The sequence below is a fragment of the Dermatophagoides pteronyssinus genome, unplaced genomic scaffold (genome assembly GCF_027571235.1).
Source record: "Dermatophagoides pteronyssinus isolate colony J.1.1.1.1 unplaced genomic scaffold, Derpt_VIB-CSIC_2022.12 sq0014, whole genome shotgun sequence".
Classification (NCBI taxonomy): Eukaryota; Metazoa; Arthropoda; class Arachnida; order Sarcoptiformes; family Pyroglyphidae; genus Dermatophagoides; species Dermatophagoides pteronyssinus.
Window position 1 is genome coordinate 570,086 of NW_027461538.1, and position 23,772 is coordinate 593,857.

General features: G+C 27.5%; 9 protein-coding genes and 1 long non-coding RNA gene across 15 annotated transcripts; 5 read left to right on the top strand and 5 right to left on the bottom strand.

The window, feature by feature from the left end:
• Nucleotides 1-13: 13 nt before the first annotated feature.
• On the top strand, nt 14-1,903 carry LOC113797676 (beta-1,3-galactosyltransferase brn-like). Of its 2 annotated transcripts, XM_075821932.1 has the most exons (3): nt 14-325; nt 392-1,421; nt 1,527-1,903. In XM_075821932.1, exons 1-3 carry the CDS (start codon nt 304-306, stop codon nt 1,741-1,743), a joined length of 1,269 nt encoding a protein of 422 aa, XP_075678047.1. In that variant the 5' UTR covers nt 14-303; the 3' UTR covers nt 1,744-1,903. The 2 variants fall into 2 exon arrangements, with proteins under 2 accessions (XP_075678047.1, XP_027203895.2); XM_027348094.2 differs by having other exon boundaries at nt 392-1,903.
• Nucleotides 1,605-3,381, bottom strand: LOC142645526 (uncharacterized). Its single transcript, XR_012846649.1, has 2 exons — nt 2,387-3,381; nt 1,605-2,263 (listed from the first exon to the last, which is right to left on the bottom strand). It is a non-coding gene; the product is annotated as an uncharacterized LOC142645526 (long non-coding RNA).
• A 171-nt stretch (nt 3,382-3,552) lies between these two features.
• On the top strand, nt 3,553-4,557 carry LOC142645525 (uncharacterized). Its single transcript, XM_075821938.1, has 2 exons — nt 3,553-4,035; nt 4,117-4,557. Exons 1-2 carry the CDS (start codon nt 3,696-3,698, stop codon nt 4,398-4,400), a joined length of 624 nt encoding a protein of 207 aa, XP_075678053.1. The 5' UTR covers nt 3,553-3,695; the 3' UTR covers nt 4,401-4,557.
• Nucleotides 4,558-4,640: 83 nt separating this feature from the next.
• Nucleotides 4,641-6,228, top strand: LOC113797671 (testis-specific serine/threonine-protein kinase 3-like). The gene is made up of 2 exons (XM_075821934.1): nt 4,641-5,329; nt 5,405-6,228. Exons 1-2 carry the CDS (start codon nt 4,641-4,643, stop codon nt 5,790-5,792), a joined length of 1,077 nt encoding a protein of 358 aa, XP_075678049.1. The 3' UTR covers nt 5,793-6,228.
• Nucleotides 5,805-7,311, bottom strand: eIF2Bbeta (eukaryotic translation initiation factor 2B subunit beta). Its single transcript, XM_027348098.2, has 5 exons — nt 7,166-7,311; nt 7,020-7,106; nt 6,318-6,957; nt 6,054-6,247; nt 5,805-5,963 (listed from the first exon to the last, which is right to left on the bottom strand). The coding sequence occupies exons 1-5, from the start codon at nt 7,213-7,215 to the stop codon at nt 5,888-5,890; spliced, it is 1,047 nt and encodes a 348-aa protein (XP_027203899.2). The 5' UTR covers nt 7,216-7,311; the 3' UTR covers nt 5,805-5,887.
• Nucleotides 7,312-7,439: 128 nt separating this feature from the next.
• On the top strand, nt 7,440-10,774 carry Lfg (Glutamate NMDA receptor-associated protein 1 lifeguard). Of its 3 annotated transcripts, XM_075821937.1 has the most exons (6): nt 7,444-7,582; nt 8,471-8,660; nt 8,725-8,857; nt 8,939-9,296; nt 9,558-9,703; nt 10,232-10,774. In XM_075821937.1, exons 2-6 carry the CDS (start codon nt 8,528-8,530, stop codon nt 10,398-10,400), a joined length of 939 nt encoding a protein of 312 aa, XP_075678052.1. In that variant the 5' UTR covers nt 7,444-7,582; nt 8,471-8,527; the 3' UTR covers nt 10,401-10,774. The 3 variants fall into 3 exon arrangements, with proteins under 3 accessions (XP_027203900.1, XP_075678052.1, XP_075678051.1); XM_027348099.2 differs by lacking the exon at nt 9,558-9,703 and having other exon boundaries at nt 7,440-7,582; nt 8,433-8,660; nt 10,245-10,774; XM_075821936.1 differs by lacking the exon at nt 9,558-9,703 and having other exon boundaries at nt 10,245-10,774.
• On the bottom strand, nt 10,559-12,978 carry LOC113797674 (ribonuclease Z, mitochondrial-like). Its single transcript, XM_027348091.2, has one exon. It carries the CDS (start codon nt 12,932-12,934, stop codon nt 10,781-10,783), a length of 2,154 nt encoding a protein of 717 aa, XP_027203892.2. The 5' UTR covers nt 12,935-12,978; the 3' UTR covers nt 10,559-10,780.
• Nucleotides 12,979-13,041: 63 nt separating this feature from the next.
• LOC113797657 (uncharacterized) lies at nt 13,042-15,924 on the bottom strand. Of its 2 annotated transcripts, none has more exons than XM_027348073.2 (5): nt 15,565-15,924; nt 15,395-15,489; nt 14,474-15,301; nt 13,892-14,403; nt 13,042-13,828 (listed from the first exon to the last, which is right to left on the bottom strand). In XM_027348073.2, exons 1-5 carry the CDS (start codon nt 15,706-15,708, stop codon nt 13,275-13,277), a joined length of 2,133 nt encoding a protein of 710 aa, XP_027203874.1. In that variant the 5' UTR covers nt 15,709-15,924; the 3' UTR covers nt 13,042-13,274. The 2 variants fall into 2 exon arrangements, with proteins under 2 accessions (XP_027203874.1, XP_027203872.1); XM_027348071.2 differs by having other exon boundaries at nt 13,042-13,831; nt 15,565-15,923.
• Nucleotides 15,925-16,046: 122 nt separating this feature from the next.
• Pbgs (Porphobilinogen synthase) lies at nt 16,047-23,770 on the top strand. Of its 2 annotated transcripts, none has more exons than XM_075821935.1 (3): nt 16,047-16,195; nt 21,822-22,297; nt 22,374-23,770. In XM_075821935.1, exons 2-3 carry the CDS (start codon nt 21,883-21,885, stop codon nt 22,976-22,978), a joined length of 1,020 nt encoding a protein of 339 aa, XP_075678050.1. In that variant the 5' UTR covers nt 16,047-16,195; nt 21,822-21,882; the 3' UTR covers nt 22,979-23,770. The 2 variants fall into 2 exon arrangements, with proteins under 2 accessions (XP_075678050.1, XP_027203870.1); XM_027348069.2 differs by lacking the exon at nt 16,047-16,195 and adding an exon at nt 21,459-21,634.
• On the bottom strand, nt 16,235-19,644 carry LOC142645524 (palmitoyltransferase ZDHHC11-like). Its single transcript, XM_075821933.1, has 4 exons — nt 17,703-19,644; nt 17,463-17,605; nt 17,237-17,395; nt 16,235-17,174 (listed from the first exon to the last, which is right to left on the bottom strand). The coding sequence occupies exons 1-4, from the start codon at nt 18,242-18,244 to the stop codon at nt 16,738-16,740; spliced, it is 1,281 nt and encodes a 426-aa protein (XP_075678048.1). The 5' UTR covers nt 18,245-19,644; the 3' UTR covers nt 16,235-16,737.
• Nucleotides 23,771-23,772: the final 2 nt, after the last annotated feature.

The following is a 23,772-nucleotide window of genomic DNA, read 5'->3' on the forward strand; positions in this document are numbered from 1 at the left end:
TCATGATAAATGAAGAATGTCTGCGTCTGCAGACATGAATGATGTAGACATGCAGTCATATATGAAACAAGATAGGACCAGCTGTGTTGTTGACGAATTTTGTTTTTTTATTCGGTTAAATGTTTTTCTTGCTCAATCAGATAATGAATGTCGATTTATAATTATTTAAAGTTTGTCGCGAATAACTTTTCCGGAAAAAATACTTACATAATCGAATGTGATATAAATCTTAAAACCTGAAAACTTTCATTTGTTTGTTTGTTCTGATTTGATTTGATTTCCTATTTGAATTTTTTTAAAAAAATGTCACCAGGTTTCTTTCAAAGTATGTATAATTTACATAATGAATCTATCTATTTCCGTAATCGAATCATCAATTTTTTTCCAAAAGGATTTCAATATGAATTTCCCGTTGAATCAACTTATAATCCACATTATCATCGTCACCATCATCATCGTTATCATTCATTAATTCATTGGATTAAATTTCGTTTTCGTAATCGTTTACGTTTAATATTCACAGTTTGCCTTTCCATAATCATATTAATATCAATGTATATTGGTGGCGTATTTGTTTATCCATTCGAAACAACATTTAATGAAGAAAATTTTCATTATCCAATTTATTCAAAAGATTTTCGTTATTTTATTGAAAGTGCTAAACAAAATTTATCCGAAAATGCTTTGAAACCGATTAATAATTATTCATTTCATTATCATTTGAATCCTGTGTATAAATGTCAACAACAAGATAATTTTCAAAAAAATTCAACATTCGATAATAATAATTCCCCAATAACATTATTATTAGTGATAAAAAGTGCAACTTGTAATTTTCTACAACGAATTATAATCCGTCAAACATGGGGTAATGAACAACGTTTTAGTGATGTAAAAATTCGAACAGTTTTTATGTTGGGTGAATGTTCATCAATCGATTGTCCAAATGAACATCATCCAACAACAACAACAATAATGTTTACTCGGAAATCACAAAAATTTATTAAAATTTTTAATCAAAATCAAACAATCGATTGTCAACGATTAATCGATATTGAAAATCAATTCTATCGGGATATAGTACAAGCTGATTTTATTGATTCCTATTATAATAATACAAAAAAAACAATGTCATCATTACAATGGACAGCAAAAAATTGTAATCAAGTGCCATTTATTTTATTTGTTGATGATGATTATTATATATCGATAAAAAATTTACTTAAATTTTCACGAAATTATTTACGTTTTATAATGGAACCAACAACCGAACAATTTGATGATTCGGATTTAAGTGATAATCAAGATATACAACAAGCACAAGTTGATTGGCTTCAACATCGACAACAATATGATGGTCGATTATATGTTGGTTATTTATTTCCAAATTCACATCCATTAAGACATTTAACATCAAAATGGTATATTAGTTTAAATGAATATGAATGGAATCAATATCCACCATATATAACTGGTGGTTGTTTTCTAGTCAATAATCAAACTTTAATCGATCTTTATTATTCAAGTCTTTATAGTGAATCATTTAAATATGATGATGTTTATCTGGGTATATTAGCATATCGTATGAATATTAAATTGATTGATTTAAAACAACAAATATCATTTTATTCATTAAAATATGATTGGAAAAAATTTTCCAAATTAATTGGTTCACATGGTTTTCATGATCCGAATCATTTATGGCAAATTTGGAATGAACAAAAATCATTGGGTTATGCATAAATTTTGTTATTCATTGTTATTCCTGTAAAAAACAAACATTCGAATCAAAACATTCGAATCAAATAAACATTCGAATCAAAAATGTACTCCCTCCATCATTTTAAATAATTTTAGGTCACAAATTGATGTATTTTAGTTTTCTTTTTTTCCCGTTTTGATATCAAATAAATAAAGAAAAAAAAACAAATTTGTTTTGTTTTGATGAAACCCGGATGAAATATCTCGAAAATAATAATCTTTTTTTTTCAATCAAAAAATTTGATAAAATTTTATTTGTTTTTGCTTCATTCATTCATTCATTTATTTCTGGATTTATCTTGAACATCCTCGATACACCATATTTCTAGATGTTTCGATCGAATTTTTTCTTCAGTGATAAACATGGTTGCGGTTTGTTTTTTTAATTTTATTTCCAATCGTCAAAGTTATATAATGTTTTTTTTTTGTTTTGCCATTCATCATTCGCTGATTTCAATTGAATGATAATAAACTTTGGCTGGGAAACCTGGTTAGTAAAAAACTATTCAACCAAAACGATTAGAATCTCAGGCAAACACAGAATAGGCAATAATTTTGCAAACAACAGCCAATCATTAAATTGTTGTTGTGCAACCAAAAAAAAAAAAAAAAATGATAATAATACCTGTCTGCCTCTCTCTCTCATTGTGAATGAATGATTGCATCCTGATTACACCTTTGATATCATCATCATCATCATTGTTGATCATTAATCAAATGGACAATCAGGATAATTATATAACAACTAGCATTGCAAGCCATTGGCCATTGGCTTCGTCTACTAAGTAGACGAAGTCTAGCTTAGTCATAAGGCCAAGTCCAATGCAAGCCAGCCATTTGTTTATGTAAAAACCAAAAGACCCTTATAAATAAAAAATGCAAGCCATCCATTTTTCGAGCATGCGCATTGAAATAGAAAAAAGTGTTTCGTCTCAGCCAGCCAGCCAGTGTTTTACTTTTTTATGTTATTAGATGATGATGATGGCCAAAAAACCCAAAAACAAATTTTTTGGTGATTTTTTTTCAAGGATAAATATTTGGTTTTCGGCTATAGCAACACACAAACATATTTTTGACATGTTTTGTTTTCTTTTGGTTGATTAAATCAATCAAGAGAGACAGATCGGAGAAAACAGGATCGAAATTTTGATTCAAATCAACCAAAAAATGATTCACCATTATTACCCGGTTTTCGATTGTTATCATTGGCGGTGGTGGTGGGTTGAAAATATTGAAAATCAAAAAACAAAATTTGTCAAAAAACGAAGGAAAACAAAAAATTCCTATAATGTTTTTTTTCGAATGTTGATAACAAATCAATGTTTTTACTTGATTAGTTTGATTTCAATTTGATGACGATGACGAATGATATACAGCCTTCATGACGGAAAACAACAACAATGATAAGCCATCTTTGAATATTTTTCAATATTTATCATGATTATTATCATCATCAGCATCGATGGTGGTTAAAAACATAAATAGATTTTTTTTCTCTCTCTTGGTTTTGTAGATGCAGTTGTACAAACAAACAATCAACCAGCAACCAGAAAACGGATATTTGATTGAAAAAACTTGACTAACAAGCATTTTGGAGGGCTGGTTCTTGATTCATTATCATCACCAAACATCATCATTTTTGATTGTGACATTTGAAAATGGTAAACATGCAAAACATATACATTTTTCTTTTGATTTCTAATCATCAATTACCTTCCCCATTTGTTTGGCTGGTTGGTTGTTTACGTTCGAATTTTCATACCATCCGTCCGCCCAGCGCATTTATCGTATAAATACATTCGAATTTTCAATTCGAATCTTTCACTCGTTTGTCTGTATCTGCATCGAACATTAAGAAAGAAAAAAAATTTTCTAAAATCAAAAAATTTGCTTTTCGTTTTGTTTTTTCTTCGATCATTTCTTCGCCAAAAAAGATGTTTCCAACAAAATTTTCAATGTTTTCGATTGCCATTTTGATGCTGTTGATTGTCAATGGTGGTGATGCTAAACATATTTATGCACGTTATAAACGTTCGATTGAACGTGAAAATGATCCAATTGTTCCGGCTAAAGAAAGTACAATTATAGCTGAAGGTGAATCGGCTGATGATGTACATCGTACTGTTAAAGATTTTAGTAATGAAATTGCAACAAATGAAAAAGGTGGTAAAGATTTTCTTGAATTTGATTATAATCCGAATAAAGATATATTCAAATTTTCTGGTCATGTTCCACAATTGTTTACCGGTCGTCAACATTTACAAATGTTTGAACGTAAGTTTTGTGTTTTCCATTATCATTGATCCAATCCGTATAAAGACTAATATTTTTTTTTTCATTTTCTCATTAAAACAGAAATGATGCAACAAATGTTATCACATACACAACAAATGTTTCAAAATTTTCCAATGACTGCCATTAATAATTATCCAGATAATTATAATGGTACAACCGAGTCGGAAATCCTTATTGGTGGTCGAAGATTCCGTAAAAAAGAAAGAGTTATCAATCAATCAGGTGATGGTACACGATTAAGTATCATTTCAACTGTTTATGAACCAATTGATGATGAAATCGATATTACAACAATGTTACCGAATAAAGATGGTGTAACAGAAGGACCGGTTATTTCCTATTAAAATTCAAATTACCAGCAATTTTATTTTTATTTTTTGTTCAAAGTTTGAAATATTTTATTTTATTATTTGATTCATTTGATTTTTGTAAAAAATGCATACATTCTTTTATAATTTGATTGAATAAAAAAAATTTACCATTTTTCGTTGAAAACAATAACATTTAATTTACTATATAAATTTCTTCGATTTTTACTTTGGTTTTCTTGAATTTCATTTTGTCGTTTTACCCACCAACTTTAGATGGTTGACAATAATAAACAACAACCACCACCACCACCACCAACATCACCACCACCAAAACAATCATTACAACGACAAGATTCATTGCAAAAAGAAATAATTCGTGAATGTCAACAAATCATTGAACATGGTTATCGTATTAATAATCTTATTGGTTCTGGATCATATGCAAATGTTTATAAAGCACAACAATTGCAAACAAATCATTTTGTTGCTATAAAATTTATTAATTATAATAAATGTTCAAATTATTATCGTAATCATTTTCTACGTTACGAAGTACATATCATTCGAATTCTAAATGATAAACCACATGCAAATATTGTCGGTTTTATTGAAGCATTCAATATTGATCAACCAATAAATGGTTATATTATTGTTATGGAATTTGTTGAAAATGGTACATTAACTGATCAAATATTAAAAAATGGTAAATTGAAAGAAAAATCAGCAAAAAAACTGTTTCGTGATATTTGTAATGGTTTATTACATATGCATAATAATCATATTGCACATCGTGATCTTAAATTGGATAATATTTTACTTACAAATAATAATCAGCCGAAAATTTGTGATTTTAGTTTATCAATTATATGGCCATCATCATCAACAAATGATGATCATCAAAAAAAATTATGCGAAGATTATTGTGGTACTGATTTATATTATCCACCTGAAGTTGGTCGAAAGTAAGTAAATTTTTCTTCTTGCTTTGAAAAGGAAGTTACGAATAACTCATTTCAATCCGAAAAACAACCGGTTAGAATACCATACAATCCAATGGCATATGATATTTGGAATTGTGGTATTTGTTTATTTATAATAACAACAAAAATGTTTCCATTTCGTTCAGATGATTTAAATATAGTAATATCACATCAAATGAATCGTAATTATCGTTTACATCAACAATATAAACAATTATCAAATGATTTAAAACAATTGTTATCCGGTATGTTGGAACCAGATTTTCAAAAACGTTTAACCATAAATGAAGTTTTAACTTCAAAATGGTTTGGTAATAGTAATAGTAATAGTTTAACAAGAACAATGACAATGACAATGACAAATCGTCGTTCATTATCATTTGGTACAAGAGCAAAAACAAAAAATAGAATCAATTCTTTTACAAATAAAAAACGACCAAAATAAATAGTAGTAAAATAGTAATTAAAATAGTAATTATTATTGTAAATTATTCAAATTTTACAACATCGTTTTTATAAAAATAAAAAATTTATATTTTTTTAAATTGCCAATTCATCGGCTGGATGATAAAGTTCGCCCAATAATCGATAAACATCGGATGGTGTTGTTCCGCCGCTTTGAAAATAGATGAAAAAAAGAAATCAAAATTAGTTAACCAGAATTTGATTTTGAAGTTTGAAATTTTCGAAAAATCGAATAACTTACATATTTGAAACAAAAATTGTTATCAATTCAGGTGGTACATAATCAAATACCGGATTCATTACTTGACATTCAACTGAATAACTATATTCATAATTTAAAACTTTTTCCGATGATTCAAATTTATTGAATGCTAATTGATCATAACTTGCTAAATGTTTTGGTGTTAATTTAAACATTCCTGTACAAACGATAAACTGGAAAAAAAAGATTTGAAAAATGAAAATTAAAAATTGTAAAAAGTGAATGAGAAAATTGAATACCCACAGGAACTGAATATTGTTTTGCAGCTAAAGCTAATGTATATGTTCCTGAAACAGCTTTTATACCACCATTAGCCATTATTGAATGTGTACCGATAATAACTTTATTTACACGTGACATAACTGAAAATATAGCCGAATCATGAATCAATATTGTGTTGATATTTTCTTTAGCCAAACTTATGGCCAAATCATGACCATTATTATCCGGGCTACATTCAGCAACAATAACCTGAAATTTTCTTTTCTTTTTTGCTGCATATTTAAGAAATGCTTCAACAGTTTTTGATCGTCCAATAGTCAATATTACTTCATCCCAATAGATATGTTCATCAGCTTGTTGAGCAATATTTTCACCACTTGTATCAAGTTCACTTAATAATTCACCAATAGCAATACTTATTGAATCTTTTACCACTGAAATATTAACATTATCAATATCTTGATTTTGTTGTTGTTGTTGTTGTTGTGGCCATAAATTTATAATCGATTCAAATGCTTCATCATCACGAACACCACGTATATGATTAAATTCTTCACGTATTATTTTCAATATTCTTTTTACCATATTATCAATAACCGGTTCAGTTGGTTGAATTTTTATAAACAATTTTCCAATTTCTTGTATTTTTTCAATCATATCACTAACAATTGACAATATAGAATTATTATTATTATCTTATTTATCATCGGACAACATCATTACCTAATTTTTGTCCATTCAGTATTGATAATCAGATCCTGAACGAATAATACGGTTCGTTTGGCTAAATCATATGATCCGGATATTTTTCTACAAAACAAAAAATCGAATCAATTTCCAAGTGGGGGAAATATGATCAAAATACGAACCCATTTTTTATTTCAATTAAAAATTCATTTAATTTTTTATTATAATCCATAATTATAATTTTCAAATTCTTTTTAAAAGATCAAAACAAACGAACGAAAGAGATAATAGGCGCCACGACACAATTACAAAAAATTACAAAAAATTACAAAAAATCCAACCTGAAATGCATGTAAACGCTATTTCCCGCTAATGGATCCTATTAAGGTAGAAATTGATTTCAATTGCATCAGGAGTTTGTTGTTTGTTTCCATTTTGTGTGGTTGGCTCAACAAAAAAAAAAATCGAATGTTTATGTAATCGTTTGGACAAAACTATCATTCGACAAAAATAAAACCAGAAAAGAAATTTTTCTTTTTTACCAAATAAGGTGTCCCAATTCGAGAAGAAAAAATCAACACATTTATCAGAATATTCAGGTAAGTTTTTTTTTGGGTCAATATTCTTTTGCTTAATTTGTTTGTTTTGGAATTTATTCGAATTCAAGTTTTCATTCGAATGTTTGTTAATCCATCGAATTTTACCTTTTTGATTTTCGTATTTTTGTAATACGTCATCATTAAAAGTTTTTTTTTATTCGAAAAATTCATTATGCATAGCCACGAAATAACAATTCATTTGTTTAAAATCCTATGATTTGATTTTTGCACATCAACCTTTCGATGACTCATAATGGCTTTTTAAATTGCGCTCTTGTTTTTGCAATGGCATCATTTTTAGATAACAAAAAAAACGCCGATTATATTAATCAATCGATTAGTTTCTTTTAGATTTCATTGGCTTTTAAAGATATGACTTTAGCAAACAAAAAATGCATAGAGATGTTTCATTATTACCGTTGCTATTTGTAATTTTCTTTTCCCCATTTCATACAGCATTTTCATATGCAAAATATCAAGTAATTCATTATTATTATCATCGTTTTTTTAATGATTCTGTTACATTTGATAAAAAAAATCCATTTTTTTTTTGTTACCAAATGTAATATTTTTTTTGTTGTTTTTACTGTTGCTAGGAGTTTTGAATTATAAAATAGTAGTGGTTTTTCGATTGTTGTCGATATGAATCTTGATGATGTTGAGTCGTCGTTGTCGTTGTCATCGCCGCTTTAAAATCGGTCGCGTATCATCCCGTTGTTTCTAGTGTTTTCTTTTAAAAATTTCTCTTGCTTTTTTTCCATTTGTTGTCGTGTATCTTGTTTGTTTTTTGCGTATTTGTTGTGTGTTTTTACTTCATTTTAAAATTATTTTACCTTTATTATTGCGATAGACAACTCATTTGGTTTTATTCAATTTGGTTTTTTACAGAAAACACAGAGAATTTGATTAAAATCAACGAATTTCAAATTAATTTGAGAAAAAAAAATGTATCAACAACAACCATACGGTGCAGCACAAGGTGGATATCCTGCCTATCCTGGTAATCCACAACAATATAATCCAGAAGCTGGTCTTGCTGATCAATTCGATGGATTTGGTTCGAAAGCAGTTCGTCTTGGTAAGTTTTTTGTTGTTGATCGATAAATTTGATTTTTTTTTGATTTGATAATTTTCTTCCAAAGGTTTCATTCGAAAAGTTTATGGAATCTTATCGGTTCAACTTGCTATTACATTTGGATTTGTAGTTGCTTTATCAGCTAATGAAAAAGCTGTCCAATGGACCCGACAAAACAGCTGGATAATGTTTGTGGCATTGTAAGTTTTGTTTTGTTTTTTGAAATAATATTCAAAAAAAAAAAAAAATTATCAACATCATTCATTTTTGTTTTGGAACAGGGGTGTGGTTTTGGTTACAATGATTACGTTGACTTGTTGTGGAAATATGGCTCGTAAAACTCCACATAATTATATTTGTTTGTTTTTATTTACATTGGCCCAATCGTTTTTGGTGGGCGTTATAGCTTCAATGTATCAAGTTCAAATAGTCATCTATGCGGTATTGATAACTGGTGTAATTTGTCTTGGTTTAACATTGTTTGCGTTCCAAACAAAAATCGATTTCACCGTATTCAATGGAATGATGTTTATAATATTTCTTGTGTTTATGATGTTTGGTTTCATCAAAATATTTTTCCCACATAACAACACTATGCATTTGATATATTCATGTATTGGAGCATTGTTATTCTCAGCGGTAAGTGACATTTTGATTTTTATCATTTTTTTGTTTTTTGTTTTTGTTTTACTATGATTATTCATTAAGCTAAGTGAAATAAGAAAAGCAGTAGCAAAACACGGGATATTTTTTTTTTTTTTTTTTTTGTCTCTTAATCAATGAACTAACCCCTCTTATTTTATTTAATTTTATTTATTTGTAATTTTAATTTTTCTTTGTTTTTTCCATTATTTTGCTGCGATATCAACTGTTTTTTTTTATCGAACACAAAAAAAACAGTTCTTAGTAATCGACACTCAAATGATTGTTGGCGGTACTCATAAACTGCAAATATCAACCGAAGATTATGTATTCGCAGCATTAACACTTTATCTTGATATTATCAACATCTTCTTATATATTCTAGCAATACTTGGTTCTAATCGGAATTAGTGAAACCCTAATTCTTTCATGTTGTTCCCGAATGCTGCTACTGCTGCTTCTTCTGCTGTTAAAATTAAAATCAAACGAACGAAAAAAAAATACCGACCAACAAAATTAATATCGACCTTTTTGTTTTTCTAATGAAAGAAATGAAGAAAAAATAACGATGTTGTTAACACAGGAAAATTTCTATTTTGATTTTCGCTAATTATTATTTGTTTGTTTGTTTTTATTTCATTTAATTGATTATCATATTAATAATGTTTTATAAAAAAAAATAATTTCATTTTCTCATCAATCTACTTACATTACATTTTCACCAATCTTTTCATTTTCTTTCACTTAGCTTAATAATAATAAAAATCTTTTCATCCAAAAGCATTATTTTCATTGAATTATTTTTGATTTACTAACTTTATTTTTTTTGTTTCTTTTTTTTTGCTTTCTTTATCCACCGATCTATAACGTGTTTTTTTCCTATAATTTTTGTTTGTAAATTTATAACAAAATTATTGGTTCTTTTTTTTCAAATGGAAACAACAGTTTCTATTGATCGATACACAAATGATTGTTGGCGGTACACATAAACATCAACTTTCAACTGAAGATTATGTATTTGCTGCATTAACACTTTATCTTGATATTATCAATATATTCCTTTATGTTCTACAAATATTACAATCATTATCGAATGATTAATGGACAGAAAAATCGACGAATTTCAGACGTATGTCCTGAAACAAAACAAACGAAGAAGAATGCTTAAGTTTCGATAATCATCATCTCAAATAAAATTCCATTCATAGTATTAGCCTTTTACAGCAGTGGACCATTCATGACCATCAGACATAATCAAATCATCATCAAAACAGTATCTTTATTATCATTATATTTCACAAAAACAAACAAGCACCGTAATAATTAGATCCATCATAATCTTACAAGGATATTTATATTCATTTGAAAAACAAATACTTATTTTTTGTTATTTACATTAAACATTCATTCATTTGAAATAATAAAAATTTCGATGAAAAAGTTGCGTTTGATTTTTTCATTTTTCACGCTATTGATTATGGTCATGATGACCCATTGAATTTTCTTTCATACAAATCCGAACGATAACGTATACGATCCATATGTTTAGCATACATACATTTTAATGTATCATATAATAATGGAATCCTATGTAATTGATTACCGCTTACAATCATATTATCAAATGCCAGGCCAATATTATTATTATCAGCGTTTTCTTCAGGTAATAATGGTAGTTTACCATATCGTTGACTAAAATGTGTTAATATTATAAATTTTGCCTGCATCATACGGCCAACATTAATTGCTTCGGATATTGTTGAATGAAAATTTGTTCGGGCAAATTTTTTCAAGCTATCTTCAACAGTTGCTTCATGAATCAATAGATTACAATCCCGGCCATATTGTACCAAACGATCACATGGTTGTGTATCACCGGAATAAACGAATTTAAATCCATTTCTATCAGTTATACTGATACCAAATGCATAAGCACAATGATCAACTGGTATTAGATTAATTTCTTTAATCGATAATGTTTTCATAATGCTCGAACGAAATTGTTGAAAAAATTGATTCCGAACAACGGTATAATGATTTAAATTAATTATTTGTGAATTTTGTAAAAATTTATGTACCATTGGTGGTAATAAAATCCATAATTTATTATTATTATCTAATGATAATGATGATTGTTTACGTTTTTTAAGCAGATTAATTAAACCTAAATGATGATCAGAATGATGATGTGAAATGAATATTAATTTAATTTTGGCTAAAATTTTAACAATATTTTCTTGGCCATAAAAATTTAATAATTGTCCATAAGTATTTTCACCACAATCTAAAAGAATGGAATTTTCCAGGTCAATATTTACTAAAATTCCGGAAACATTACGAATTGGTAATGGATGTGATGAAGCAGTGCCTAAGAATAAAAATTCAGGAAAATTCATACCAGAAGATTGTTGTTCTGGTTTTGTGGTCGATAATTGCTTTTCACGAAGTTTTTCGATTGATTCTTCAATACCATCACGTTCGGATCCATCTTTATGTTGAAGTGCATCGGTTATGGTTGGAAATTGTGGAACATTTTCCATATTGATTACCGATAAATCTGATGTTGATGATCGAAATATATAACGGATACCGGTTGGTGAATAAATTATGTTTTGATTATTCGGTAGGCTACTACTATTGTTAGTTGATTTTACATTTGTTCGAAGACATGGAAATAGATTCGAATCCAATTGATTTAATTGTAATTGAAATCGATAATTTGAACGTAAACTAAATGATGGATTATTTTCGGTAATTAAAAAATGATTATTAGATGAATATTTTTGAAAAAATTTACGATATGATTTTGTTTGTAAATAATCATCTTTGGTAAAATGAACAATAATTTCACATTTTGGAATAAATTCCGCGATAACTTCATTCAGGAAAAGATGTTCGATGAAATTTTGATCGATACATTCGAAAATTAAAAAATTTTGTTCAGGTCTATCTGGATCACAAACATCGGATGGTTGAATTATTCGGCCATCTTGATTTTGAATGCAACGATTTTGTTCCAATTCCGTTACTAGATTTCGTGGAACTTTTTGTTGAAAACATTTTTCCAAATTAATTCCACCTTTTTGTGCGTTTAAATTACCCAAATAAACAGCCGATTTTTGATCACCAAAATTGATTGAAACAATTTGAATGGAAAGATTTTCATGAATAAAATGATTCGTATCAAAATAATTATATTTCAATCGTTTTAATTTCATATCAAAAGCTGTACAATTTTCAAACAATTTTTGACTGAAATCATTATTATTATTAATATTAAAATGACGAGAACCCGAATCATAACGTGCAAGTAATAAAGCAGCTAAACCAGTAAAATTATGCCAACGATTTGATGTAGCAAAAAATGTATCAATTTTTGATGGTTTAAAACCTAGATCACTGATCAAACGTTGAACACCTTCACCACAATTGAACATAAATATTCGATCATTATAATCAAGAAAAATTGAACGTGGATTTCCATCCGAACCATTACCAACAACACATATGGATACATTATCATTTGTTTTCGGTTGAGATGATTGTCGATGATGTTGTTGTGAAACGAAACGAAAATTTTTCATCCAAAACGGATGAAAACGTATCGTAAACTTTGACCAAAACATTTGAAACATTCGAATTAAAAAAAAAAATCCAAAACAAAAACATGTGAATTTTAAAAAACACATAACTGGCGCCATCTAAGAATCGTTCGCAGCAGAGAAAAAAGATTAAAAAAAAATTTCCATTTCAAAAAAATTAAAATCCATATTTTTAATTCATTCGCAAAGACAAAAATTCACAATAAAATAATTTATTTTTTTTGTTCAATAAACATATATACACGATAAGATCTTTTACCCTATTGACAAACACACACGCACACCAAAAAAAACAAACCCAAATTGATTGAATGAATATGATTCAATTTCTAACTAATTTCTATGTTATCATTTCATGTTAATGTTTTTTTTTTCAACCAATTTTACCAGTAAAAACTTGATTTCCTTGTAGAATAAAATTAACATTGGTTGGCAAATAGGTTGTTATATTATTATTACCATTATTATTTGATTGAATTCCATTGTTTTGATTTTGTTGTGAATGATCTTGATTATGATGATGATGATGATGATTGATATTAACATCATTTGTAAATGTGACCGGAACATTTTGTGAATTATTATTATTATTATTAGTCATTTGAATATTAGCAACAGTAGCTACCGGACCAGCAGTACCTGTTGTTATTGTTGATGATGATGATGTTTGATTCGTTAGACTTGTATTTGGAACCAAAGCAATTTGTCCAGATTTTAATTGTTGTAATGAAAATGAAAGTGGTATACGAATAGGTATTTGTTGTTGTTGTGTTCCATTTTGATATGAACCGGCTGCTGTTGTTGTGTTTACATTCAACAAAACAGGCTGTTGTTGTTGTGATTGTTGAACTGTTGATTGATTATTATTATTCGTAGTTGTATTCAAGGAAATCATAGATGTCGAATGATTATTGTTATTATTGATCACTTCTAGTTATAATGGAAAAAAATATTTAGAAATGAATTTAGAATTTCAAAAAAAAATCCTACCTTTATTGATAACATTTGAATTAGCTGCTTGAATTAATTTTAAATTTGAATGTTTTATCACAATTTGATTCGGAGTTAATTTCGTCATTGGCGTTGAGGTATTATTTATGGCTAATGAAGATGATGATGATGAAGATGATAATGATGTTGATGCTGCGGTTGTCGTGACTATATTATCACTTGGAGCATTTGTACTATGAATTTGATGATTATTGATTAATGAATTCAAAATGATGGTCGGTTTGGGAGCCTGATGTTGTTGTTGAATATTCGATCCGTTTTTCATCGTTATAGATTGTTGTTGTTCGATTTTTAATTTTGCAGAATTCTGTTGTTGTTGTTGTTGTTGTTGTCGTAATAGATACATCTCTACAGCTTGAGTATGTTTTACTTTAGGCTCTTCATTACCGATTCTTTGAGTAATTTTAATCAATTTTTTTCCATTTTCCGAAAATGTTTCAATAAATTGTTCAATATAACGACGTTTCATTTCTTTTGTACCCAGATAAAAGCTAAAATCAAACATAAAACAAAATTCAAAATAATGAAATCAATTAATGAATGAATGAGAATAAAACTTACTTTGGTGCCGATTTTGAATCACCATTCTTCACATTAACAATATTACCAAAATAAACATCATCATAAGGTCGACGAAATATGGTTAACGTTATAATTGTACCGGTCGTATCAAGAAATTCCATACGATATTCTTCTGTTTTAATCAATTCATTTGATTGACAATCTTTCGGTTCGGTTAATTGTTTAGCCAATTTTTCAACATCTTTATATTCTGTTTGCATTATTTTCATTTGACTTTCAATAGCAATAGGATTTGGTTTCATTTTCGGTATAATAAATGATGATGATAATGGTTTTTTTATTTTTAAAAAATTAAGTAAACGAAATTCTTTTGATTGATCACGTGCAATAATTGATTTGAGTCTTTTTCTTGGCAATCTTAAAAATAATTTATTACCAAAAATTAATTTTTTCCTTGATAATTTTTTCGATAAAATACCAATACAAGGATTAGGATCAAGACAAAGTTTTGGTGATGTTAAATATATTAATTTGGATTCTAATTTCAGTCGAGCAGTATTTGTCCATGAATAGGTTTTATTTGTTAAACCAATAATTTTTTTAACATCATTATAAAGACTTAAACTGGTTGGTTTAAGTAATATAAAATATGAATTAAAAAAATCTGTTGATGATTGACGATAATCACGTATTTCCGATATAATACAACCATTATAATAGATATTTTTAAAATCAAACATTTCTATCACATCTATTAATTTTGGTGGCAGTTCTTCATTATCAATATAATCAATAATATGATTATCTTCACAAGTAAAATGTACACGTTCGAATACTGTATCAGAATCGAATAATTTGATGCCGAAACTACGGTTGATATATAGTCGAATGTTTTGTTTTGGGGAATCGAATGTTTTAGAAAAAAAAAATAATGTTCACAATAAATAAACAAAGAAATACCTGAATTGATGATTTTTAAACAATGATATCACAACATAGTCCAATTGTTCATTAACGATTAAACTATTAAGAAAATAGTTGCAATTTTTCAGATTCTATTTCGAAAAAAATGAGTAAAATGAGTATTGAATTGTGCTGATGATGTTTTGTTTATTTGCAAAAAGACAAACCTTGTACAAATTGACCAGATATGATTTGGAATCAACATCTGCATTATTAAAATTATAATTTTCATCATCAACTTCTTCTTCAGTTTCACAGGCTTTATTGGCCGGTATTTGATTCATCATTCGATTAAATATGATCAAAGACATTATTTATTCTTTCCAATAAGATTATTATTATTAATGATGATGGCCATCAACAAAAGATTACAAATGATGATTGAAAAAAAATGATAAAATCAATTTTCTAAATAAAAAACATTCAATGCATATTCTTCTTTTTATAATTTTAATATCAAAACACACACAAAACACACGATCCATGAACACAAACAAACAAACAAACAGTGAGGATACATGTATGTATTAATATGTGAAACACAATTGTCAATCAACAGAAAAAAATCCCATAGACTATACGACTATATCCACCTGGATGGATACACCTAGATCTAATTTTTTTTATATATATTCTTTCCTTTTAATATTAAAATGCATGCACAGAATCGAATGTTTTTTATTTCAAAGTTACCCAAAATTTTATTGAAATTTTTTTTGTTTTTCAAAAAACGTTTACTTTCAACAAATTTGATCAAATAATTTTTCTCAAATCAAATTTTAAATTTCAGTTCGAAAGGTAAGTGACAATTTCATTCAAATTTCCTTTCATTTCATATTTTGAAAAAAATTCTTTATTTAAAAAAAACATTCGAAAAATCAAAAAGAAAAACAACAATAATAAAACATTGAGTGTATAATGATAATGATAATAATTCAAACGTAAAATGAAAAAAAGTAACAATTGTTATCAATTTTTTCCACCACCACCACCATCAGGAATTTGGCAACTCAAGTTTGATTCTGATTATTGTTTATTTGCTGGAATGACCGAAAAACACAAAAAAAAACAAAACAAAACAAAATCGTCCGCAATATTTATGATTCATTCAAATGAAATGATATCAAATCGAATTAATAATTCATTCATTTCCAAACGGTACTCCAGATTTTTTTTCGCTTTTATTATGTGATTATTTAGGTTTTTTGTTTTGTTTTGGTTTCACAGTCGATTTATGTTTAGTTATGATTTCAAATCACGATCGTTCGTTGTTGCTTACACATATTTCTGATCCATCCAGTGTCAAATGTCAGTGAATATTCTGATTGTACCAAAACGTGTCAAACTTTCATTTGATTCCCATTTTTATAACCATTTGATGATTTTTGTAATTCTTGATTATCAGATGATTCTTGTTCATTGATTGTATGTTTATCACTATCATCATTATCTGACCTAGTTTGATTTTCAAATTTTACTTTATGTTGTTTATTTTGATTGTCCGTTTTCATATTATTATTGCCATTGCTGTTATCAATTTTAACCTTGTTATTTTTACAGCAAATTCCATCAGTAAATGAGCAGCAGCAGCAGCAACAATTTTTCTTTAATTTTGTTTGCTGTTGTTGTTCTGGATCGATTTGGATTTTTGTTGTTGTTGTTGTTGTTCGATCGGTTTTCGTCGTTGTCGATGTCGATGATGATGGTGATTGTCTTGCTTGTTTCAATAATGATCGTTGTCTCATTACAAATTCATATGTAGATTCACCGATTATATCTAGTTAGTGAAAAAATTTGTAAATTTTGAAAATTATAACTTTTTTTTAAAAAAAAACTTACTTAAAAATATATGAAAAATACAAAGATGTAAAAGTAATATTGTTGTTATACTTGATATAAATAATGTTATATATAATAATATTGACCATAATATTCTTGGTAATCCTTCATTATCAAATTCATAATGGACAATTATTAATTTTGTTGCTGATGATGATGCTATTTAAAAAATTATAAAATTTGTAATTTATAATAAAAGTAAAAATCTTGATAAATTATAAATTACTTTGTTGTTCTTGTTCTTGTTCCTGTTGTTGTTGTTGATGATGATAAAAATCCGGAACATGTAACACGATGATTAATAAAATTGTTGTTATCAATATAATTAATGCTTGTAATAATGCTGTTAACATTGACATTACAAACCATCTTTATTTATAAATTATTAGATTTTTAAAATAAAAACAAAATGAATTTAGATTTATTATTAGTTTTGTTTTACCTGTTCATTTTTACCTGTTCTTACCTATAATTTTTACTACCAACACAATTATTTAACCATTTACAATGATGATCAAAATTTGAAACACATTTATTACATAGGCTACAATGTTTAGATTTTTTATTAACAATTGATTCACAAATATAACAAAATTGATTTTCAATAACATGTTTATGTTTATTACGATCAAATTTTTTTGGTTTTAAACGTTGTTGATTATTAAGACGACGATATTTTTCCAATACATAATCATCGATAGGATTTATAGATGATGTTATAATATTTGTAAAAAAATGTAATAAATAAATAAATAAATTTATACCAAATAATGGTAAAACATTATCCATTATTGATGATATATTTGGTATAAGTAATAAGAAATTTATAAAACCAAACACGATAAATATTGTCCAACCAATTAATTGAAAATAATGAAATGGCCGATTCCAACCATTATAACGAACAAATTCTTCTTGTTGTTGTTGATTGAATGTTGTTGTTGGCGAAATTGATTGATGATTTTGATTATGATGATCAGGTGTTTTTGGATGAATTTGAATAGTCATTATTGCTTGCTTGCTTTTCTTTATTGTTTATTTCATTTGATTGAATGAAATTTTTAAGATATTCTTTTTCGTCGTCATTTTTTTCTCACGCACAAAAAAAGACTGCCCGAAAATTCACCACCATAGAATAGAACCATAGAAACCGAAATATAAATAATTTTTTTTTTGACGTTCATTTGGCAATGATAAAGAGACGCGTGTGTCTATGTGTGTGTCTCTGTCATTCGTTATAAACGAGAAAAAAAATACCCGAAAAAATTGCCAATCCGTATATTTTGTGTCTGACGACGATATACGGTTGATAACTAATGAATGGATTTTTTTCTTTTACTTTTTTTTCCACTGATACCGTTCCACATTTTTGTTTTTCTCGAATGGCATTGACTCACTTTTTTTTCATATTTCATTCTCCTGGCTATTTGGCCTACACAAAGAATATATATTTGATGATGATATATATGACACGCACACTAAGGAATTGAATATATATTCTGGAAATAATAATAACAACAACAACCGTAACAAACAATACACAGACATTTGTTGTTGTTGTTGTTGTTTCCTCAACAACGATAACAACAACAACAACAAAACGAAAAAAATGGTACTTGAAGTAGCGATTCAGTATTTCAATGTGAAACATTTTAGTTTTAGTTTTAAATGTTCCATGGAACAAAAATTCACATTTTTTGAAAGAAAAAGGAAGAAGTTTCATGCGCGATTTATCTATCTAACCTTTCGTTTTTCCCTTATTTATTGATCAATCTATCTATTTTCATAAACCGAATTTTATTTAACACCGAAAAATTTTTCTGACCAAAATTCCTTTTACGATTCTTATTCGATCGATCGATTTTTTGCCAATCAAATAATTGCTTTTTTGTTTTGCTGCTGATCTAATTTAATTCCAATTCGTAATTGTACAACAATAATAACTACCTATCTAAGTGTAAATAGTAAATAAATATGAAGAGGATCGATCGAAAACTGAAGAGAATGAAACATGAATGAAAATCTAATAAGCTTTTTTTCTTAAGTGTTTTCATTCGTTCGGTCGATTGGTCGGCTGGGTAACATGTGAAATCCATAATAAAAAAAAACTAAGCCAGGAACAATTTTCTCCAATTTTGGCTCAAAAGATGATGATAATTCAATTTTCATCATTTTTTTCTGGTTCAAAGAATTCTACCTGAAAAAACAATCTAATCGAATGCATAATGTATCCAACAAAAAAAGATGTCTGGGTCTATGATAGTGATGTTATGATTAATTTTTCGTTCAAACATTTAATATGTAGATTTTTTCTCATTTGACGTCATTGACGTCATATCATCATTGCTATCAATATCATCATCATCATCAGTTGCACGTTATAAGCATCATTTTTCTTCTTCGTTTTGGTCTAAACTTTTTTTTTTTTTTTTTTTTTGGTTGTTTGAAATAATAATGAATGTGCAAGCTGTTGTTGCAATGGTAAATTAATTTTTTATTTTGCTACGGGAAATTTTGAATTTAATTAAAAAAAACAAAAAAATTTGGATCTTTTGAAGAATAGGAACCCCAAAGTTGCCTTTTGAACAATAGGAACCCCAAAATCAAGCTATTGAAGAATAGGAACCCTAATTTTTTTCACAATGTTTTCATCAATGATTGTTTTTAATTATTGTTGAAAAATATATTTAATCAGTCAAATTTAATAAAATAACGTAGTATTTTATTAATTGTTAGTTTAATTTGTAAGATTTTTCTATTCATTAAAAAAAATTGGATCGATTGAAGAATTTCCCCAGCAATTGCTAAAATGAACAATTTCCCCAGCAATTAGTATTTAATTTAGGCAGTTTAGGTTAGGCAACTTAAGAAAAAAAAACTCAATTGAAGAATTTCCCCTGCAACAAAATTCAATTGAAGAATTTCCCCAGCAATTTCAATTTTGGGGAATTGAATTGAATTGAATTTTAATAAATAAAACCCCTATTCCATAAAAGTAAAAATAAAAAATAAAAATAACAAAATTCAAAGATTATTATAAATGAAGAAAACATAATTCAAAAAATGTTCGAAATTATTAGAGTTACAGAAATAGATACAATCATCAGAATTAATCAAATTATAAAAGTGAAATCTTTCACAGGCAAAACGATTACAATTATTAATAAGATGTACTGATGATTGATTTTGACTAGAACAAAAATTACAAACGGAAGAACTTGATTGTTCAATTGATCCAAAAATTTTTATACATTTTATTTACAAAAAATCACAATGATTGCAAAAACCTAAAGATGCCAAAGAATCTTCGTTGAACATGATTCAAACAAACAAACATATTGCTGTTTAATAGTTTCTAGAAAATTATTATATGTGTCACATCATCTCAAATAAATAGCTTTCAAGCGTTTCATATCCACTTTTTGCTCCAAGAATTGCTTTTTTTGAGTTTGATCAGGTAGGTTTTCCTCCGGAAAACCTAACTGACCTAAGAAATTAGGTTTTCCTCTGGAAAACCTAATTTCCCTAACCTAAACTAACCTTCCTTAATTAAGTTTGCCATTTCTTCGTGCGTTTCATATCCACATTTTGCTCCAAAAATGACCATTGAGTAAAATAGCCATACAATGTCAATTCGCAAAATTTGTTCCAAGAATTGCTTTTTTTGAGTTTGATCAAGTAGGTTTTCCTCCGGAAAACCTAACTGACCTAAGAAATTAGGTTTTCCTCCGGAAAACCTAATTTCCCTAACCTAAACTAACCTTCCTTAATTAAGTTTGACAATTTTTAACTTGCTTTTTGTTTTTTGGAAATATGACTTTTATTCTTTTGTCGTTATTCTCATGTAATTTTTTAATTCTGTTTTAACTTTTTTTTTGCTTTTTTTTAAAAAAACGTTCTTCAAGAATACATTTCCATGCTATTTTAAAAATTACATGATGAAAAATTTGTTTTTTTTCAAAATTAACCTATTGAAGAATAGGAACCCAAAATTTAACCAATTGAAGAATAGGAACCCAAAACCACTCTGGGGTTCCTATTCTTCAATTGACCCAAAAATTTTTATCTGGAAAAACATCATTTCCAATTAGAGGAATTTTATAAACCGGACAAATGGAAAAACTCATCTTTCAACCATCAAGGTTGAAATAGGATCTTTTTCTTCGTTTTTTTCCAATCGATATGATATCATCATTAAATCGATAGATTTTGTTTTTCTTGTTTTTTTCATCGAAACACAACAAGGTTGTTTGTAAAAAAACATAGATTGCTTTACCAGAAAAAAAATATCAGAAAACGAAAAATTCAATCATTTTGGACTTGATCGAAAACATTTTTTTTTCTGTCTGATTCGATTTGTTTCTCTATTTATCACATACACACACGAACATCCAAACGGTAACCAAAGTTTTTCTTTTTTTATTGATTTTACATTAAAACTTGCACTTTTTTTTATTTGTTTGATTTTTCCATTAGCTTAGTGTTTTTTCCTTGTTGTTTTTCCTACTTTAATTTCCGTTTTTTATTTTTTATTTTATTTTATTTTTCCATTTCCTTACATGGTTTTTCTCCGAACGACAAACAGAATTCCCCGAAAAAAAAGAAGAAAAAAAGACGAACCGAATTCAATTTAAAAGAAAACATTCATGTCTTCCACAATGAATTCAAATACAAATCTAAATGATTATTTACATTCATCACAATCACATCCAATTACAAGACATTGGCAATCACAATCGATTGAAAATTTTTCTGCAAAAGATTTTATTCTACCTATATTTGTACTTGGTAATGATGATGATATTGAATCAATTGAATCATTTCCCGATGTTAAACGTATGGGACAAAATGTACTTATCGATTATTTATCACCATTAGTCGCCGAATTAAATCTATCCGCAATATTATTGTTTCCTTGTATGAAAGATGATGTTAAAAATTTAGATAATGCATTTGATTTTCATAAAAATCCATTGTTAAAAGTTATACCGGTGATTAAGAAAAAATTTCCACAATTATTAATTATAACTGATGTTTGTCTTTGTGCTTTTACTGATCATGGTAAGGTTATCATCATCATCATCATCATCTTTTGATAATTTTTCTTTTTTTTTAATATTTTCTTTAAATTACATAGGACATTGTTGTGTATTCGATCAACATAGTGGCCAAATTGATAATCAAAAATCAATTGAAACTTTGGCAAAATTATCGGTAAAATATGCACAAGTTGGTGCCGATGTTATTGCACCAAGCGATATGATGGATTGTCGTATTGCAATGATACGTGAACAACTTAATTCGGCTGGTTATTCGAATGTTTCCATACTATCGTATGGTGCAAAATTTTCATCCTGTTTTTATGGGCCATTTCGTAATGCAGCTGGATCGGCACCAAAATTCGGTGATCGTAAACAATATCAATTACCTTCTGGTTCACGTGGTATGGCTTTACGTTCAATTGATCGTGATATACGACAAGGTGCCGATATGATTATGGTTAAACCTGCAATGGCTTATTTAGATATTGTTCGATCAATTGCCGATCATTATCCTAATTATCCAATTGCCGTATATCAAGTATCGGGTGAATATTCAATGTTAAAATATTCCGCACAAATTGGTTTATTTGATTTAGAAAAAGTTGTTATGGAAACAATAATCGGTTTTAAACGTGCAGGTGCATCAATTATTATTACATATTTTACTGCCGATATTCTTCGTTGGATACGTAATAAATAATAATAATAGCCAAGAATTTTAAATATCGAAAAAAAAATAAAACATTAAGGAAACACACTCAAGAAGAAAAGAAAATTATTATTGCCATTCCAAGAATCAGAATTTTTATAGTTTTTGACAAAATTTTTTTTTTTTACTTAATGGAATATGAATTATTATTATTATTATTACAAATTGCGTGATATATCTTAATATTGTTCTTTTATACAATATGCCCACATATTTAATGTGATTTTTCTTTTGTACCAAGCGGGAAAAATGAATGAATGAATGTCACCATTAAGTAAAAAAAAAAAGATGATATTCTTTTCCATATAGAAATAAATAAAATATGAAGAAAATGAAAAAAAACATGCAAAAAACGATTTTTGCATCACGAAAAAAAAAATTTATGATAAAAAATGAAACAAACAAAAAGAAAAAAACTTTTATACACACTATATCGATCCATCAAAATTTTGTGTTTTGCGTTTTGTTTGTTGAAAAATAATATTAAGATTCATTTGTTTTTGTGTGTGTGTTGTGTGTGCATTATTATCTTAAACTTTATAATTATAAATTACCGTTTTATATTGAATTTTTTTTTAAATATATATTGTTTGTGTGGCCATAATAATAATAATAATGATAATAATAATAAGTAGAGGAGAGAGAGAGAATTATAAACTGATAAATAATTAAAAAAGAAAAAGAAAAATAAACATGAAAATGTGGCACGAAGTAAGAAGAAGAAGAAAGTTTTCAACCATTATTCCGAAATTATTTCCAAAAAAAATAAAAAAATCCAAATTTTT

Coding starts and splice junctions, on each gene's coding strand:
- LOC113797676 (XM_027348094.2), top strand. CDS start 304: ATGTCACCAGGTTTCTTTCAAA. Junction 326..391: donor GTCACCAGGTTTCTTTCAAA/GTATGTATAATT, acceptor TTTTTCCAAAAG/GATTTCAATATGAATTTCCC.
- LOC142645525 (XM_075821938.1), top strand. CDS start 3,696: ATGTTTCCAACAAAATTTTCAATGTTTTCGATTGCCATTTTGATGCTG. Junction 4,036..4,116: donor ACATTTACAAATGTTTGAAC/GTAAGTTTTGTG, acceptor TCATTAAAACAG/AAATGATGCAACAAATGTTA.
- LOC113797671 (XM_075821934.1), top strand. CDS start 4,641: ATGGTTGACAATAATAAACAACAACCACCACCACCACCACCAACATCA. Junction 5,330..5,404: donor CCACCTGAAGTTGGTCGAAA/GTAAGTAAATTT, acceptor ACAACCGGTTAG/AATACCATACAATCCAATGG.
- eIF2Bbeta (XM_027348098.2), bottom strand. CDS start 7,215: ATGGATTATAATAAAAAATTAAATGAATTTTTAATTGAAATAAAAAAT. Junction 6,958..7,019: donor ACTGAATGGACAAAAATTAG/GTAATGATGTTG, acceptor GTCAATTGTTAG/TGATATGATTGAAAAAATAC. Junction 5,964..6,053: donor ACAATTTTTGTTTCAAATAT/GTAAGTTATTCG, acceptor CTATTTTCAAAG/CGGCGGAACAACACCATCCG.
- Lfg (XM_075821937.1), top strand. CDS start 8,528: ATGTATCAACAACAACCATACGGTGCAGCACAAGGTGGATATCCTGCC. Junction 8,661..8,724: donor TTCGAAAGCAGTTCGTCTTG/GTAAGTTTTTTG, acceptor TTTCTTCCAAAG/GTTTCATTCGAAAAGTTTAT. Junction 9,704..10,231: donor GCAATACTTGGTTCTAATCG/GAATTAGTGAAA, acceptor CTTTTTTTTCAA/ATGGAAACAACAGTTTCTAT.
- LOC113797674 (XM_027348091.2), bottom strand. CDS start 12,934: ATGTTTCAAATGTTTTGGTCAAAGTTTACGATACGTTTTCATCCGTTT.
- LOC113797657 (XM_027348071.2), bottom strand. CDS start 15,708: ATGTCTTTGATCATATTTAATCGAATGATGAATCAAATACCGGCCAAT. Junction 15,490..15,564: donor ATCTGGTCAATTTGTACAAG/GTTTGTCTTTTT, acceptor TTTTCGAAATAG/AATCTGAAAAATTGCAACTA. Junction 14,404..14,473: donor GATTCAAAATCGGCACCAAA/GTAAGTTTTATT, acceptor GTTTGATTTTAG/CTTTTATCTGGGTACAAAAG.
- LOC142645524 (XM_075821933.1), bottom strand. CDS start 18,244: ATGACTATTCAAATTCATCCAAAAACACCTGATCATCATAATCAAAAT. Junction 17,396..17,462: donor ACAAGAACAAGAACAACAAA/GTAATTTATAAT, acceptor TTTTTTAAATAG/CATCATCATCAGCAACAAAA. Junction 17,175..17,236: donor TATTTTTCATATATTTTTAA/GTAAGTTTTTTT, acceptor TTCACTAACTAG/ATATAATCGGTGAATCTACA.
- Pbgs (XM_075821935.1), top strand. CDS start 21,883: ATGTCTTCCACAATGAATTCAAATACAAATCTAAATGATTATTTACAT. Junction 22,298..22,373: donor TTGTGCTTTTACTGATCATG/GTAAGGTTATCA, acceptor TAAATTACATAG/GACATTGTTGTGTATTCGAT.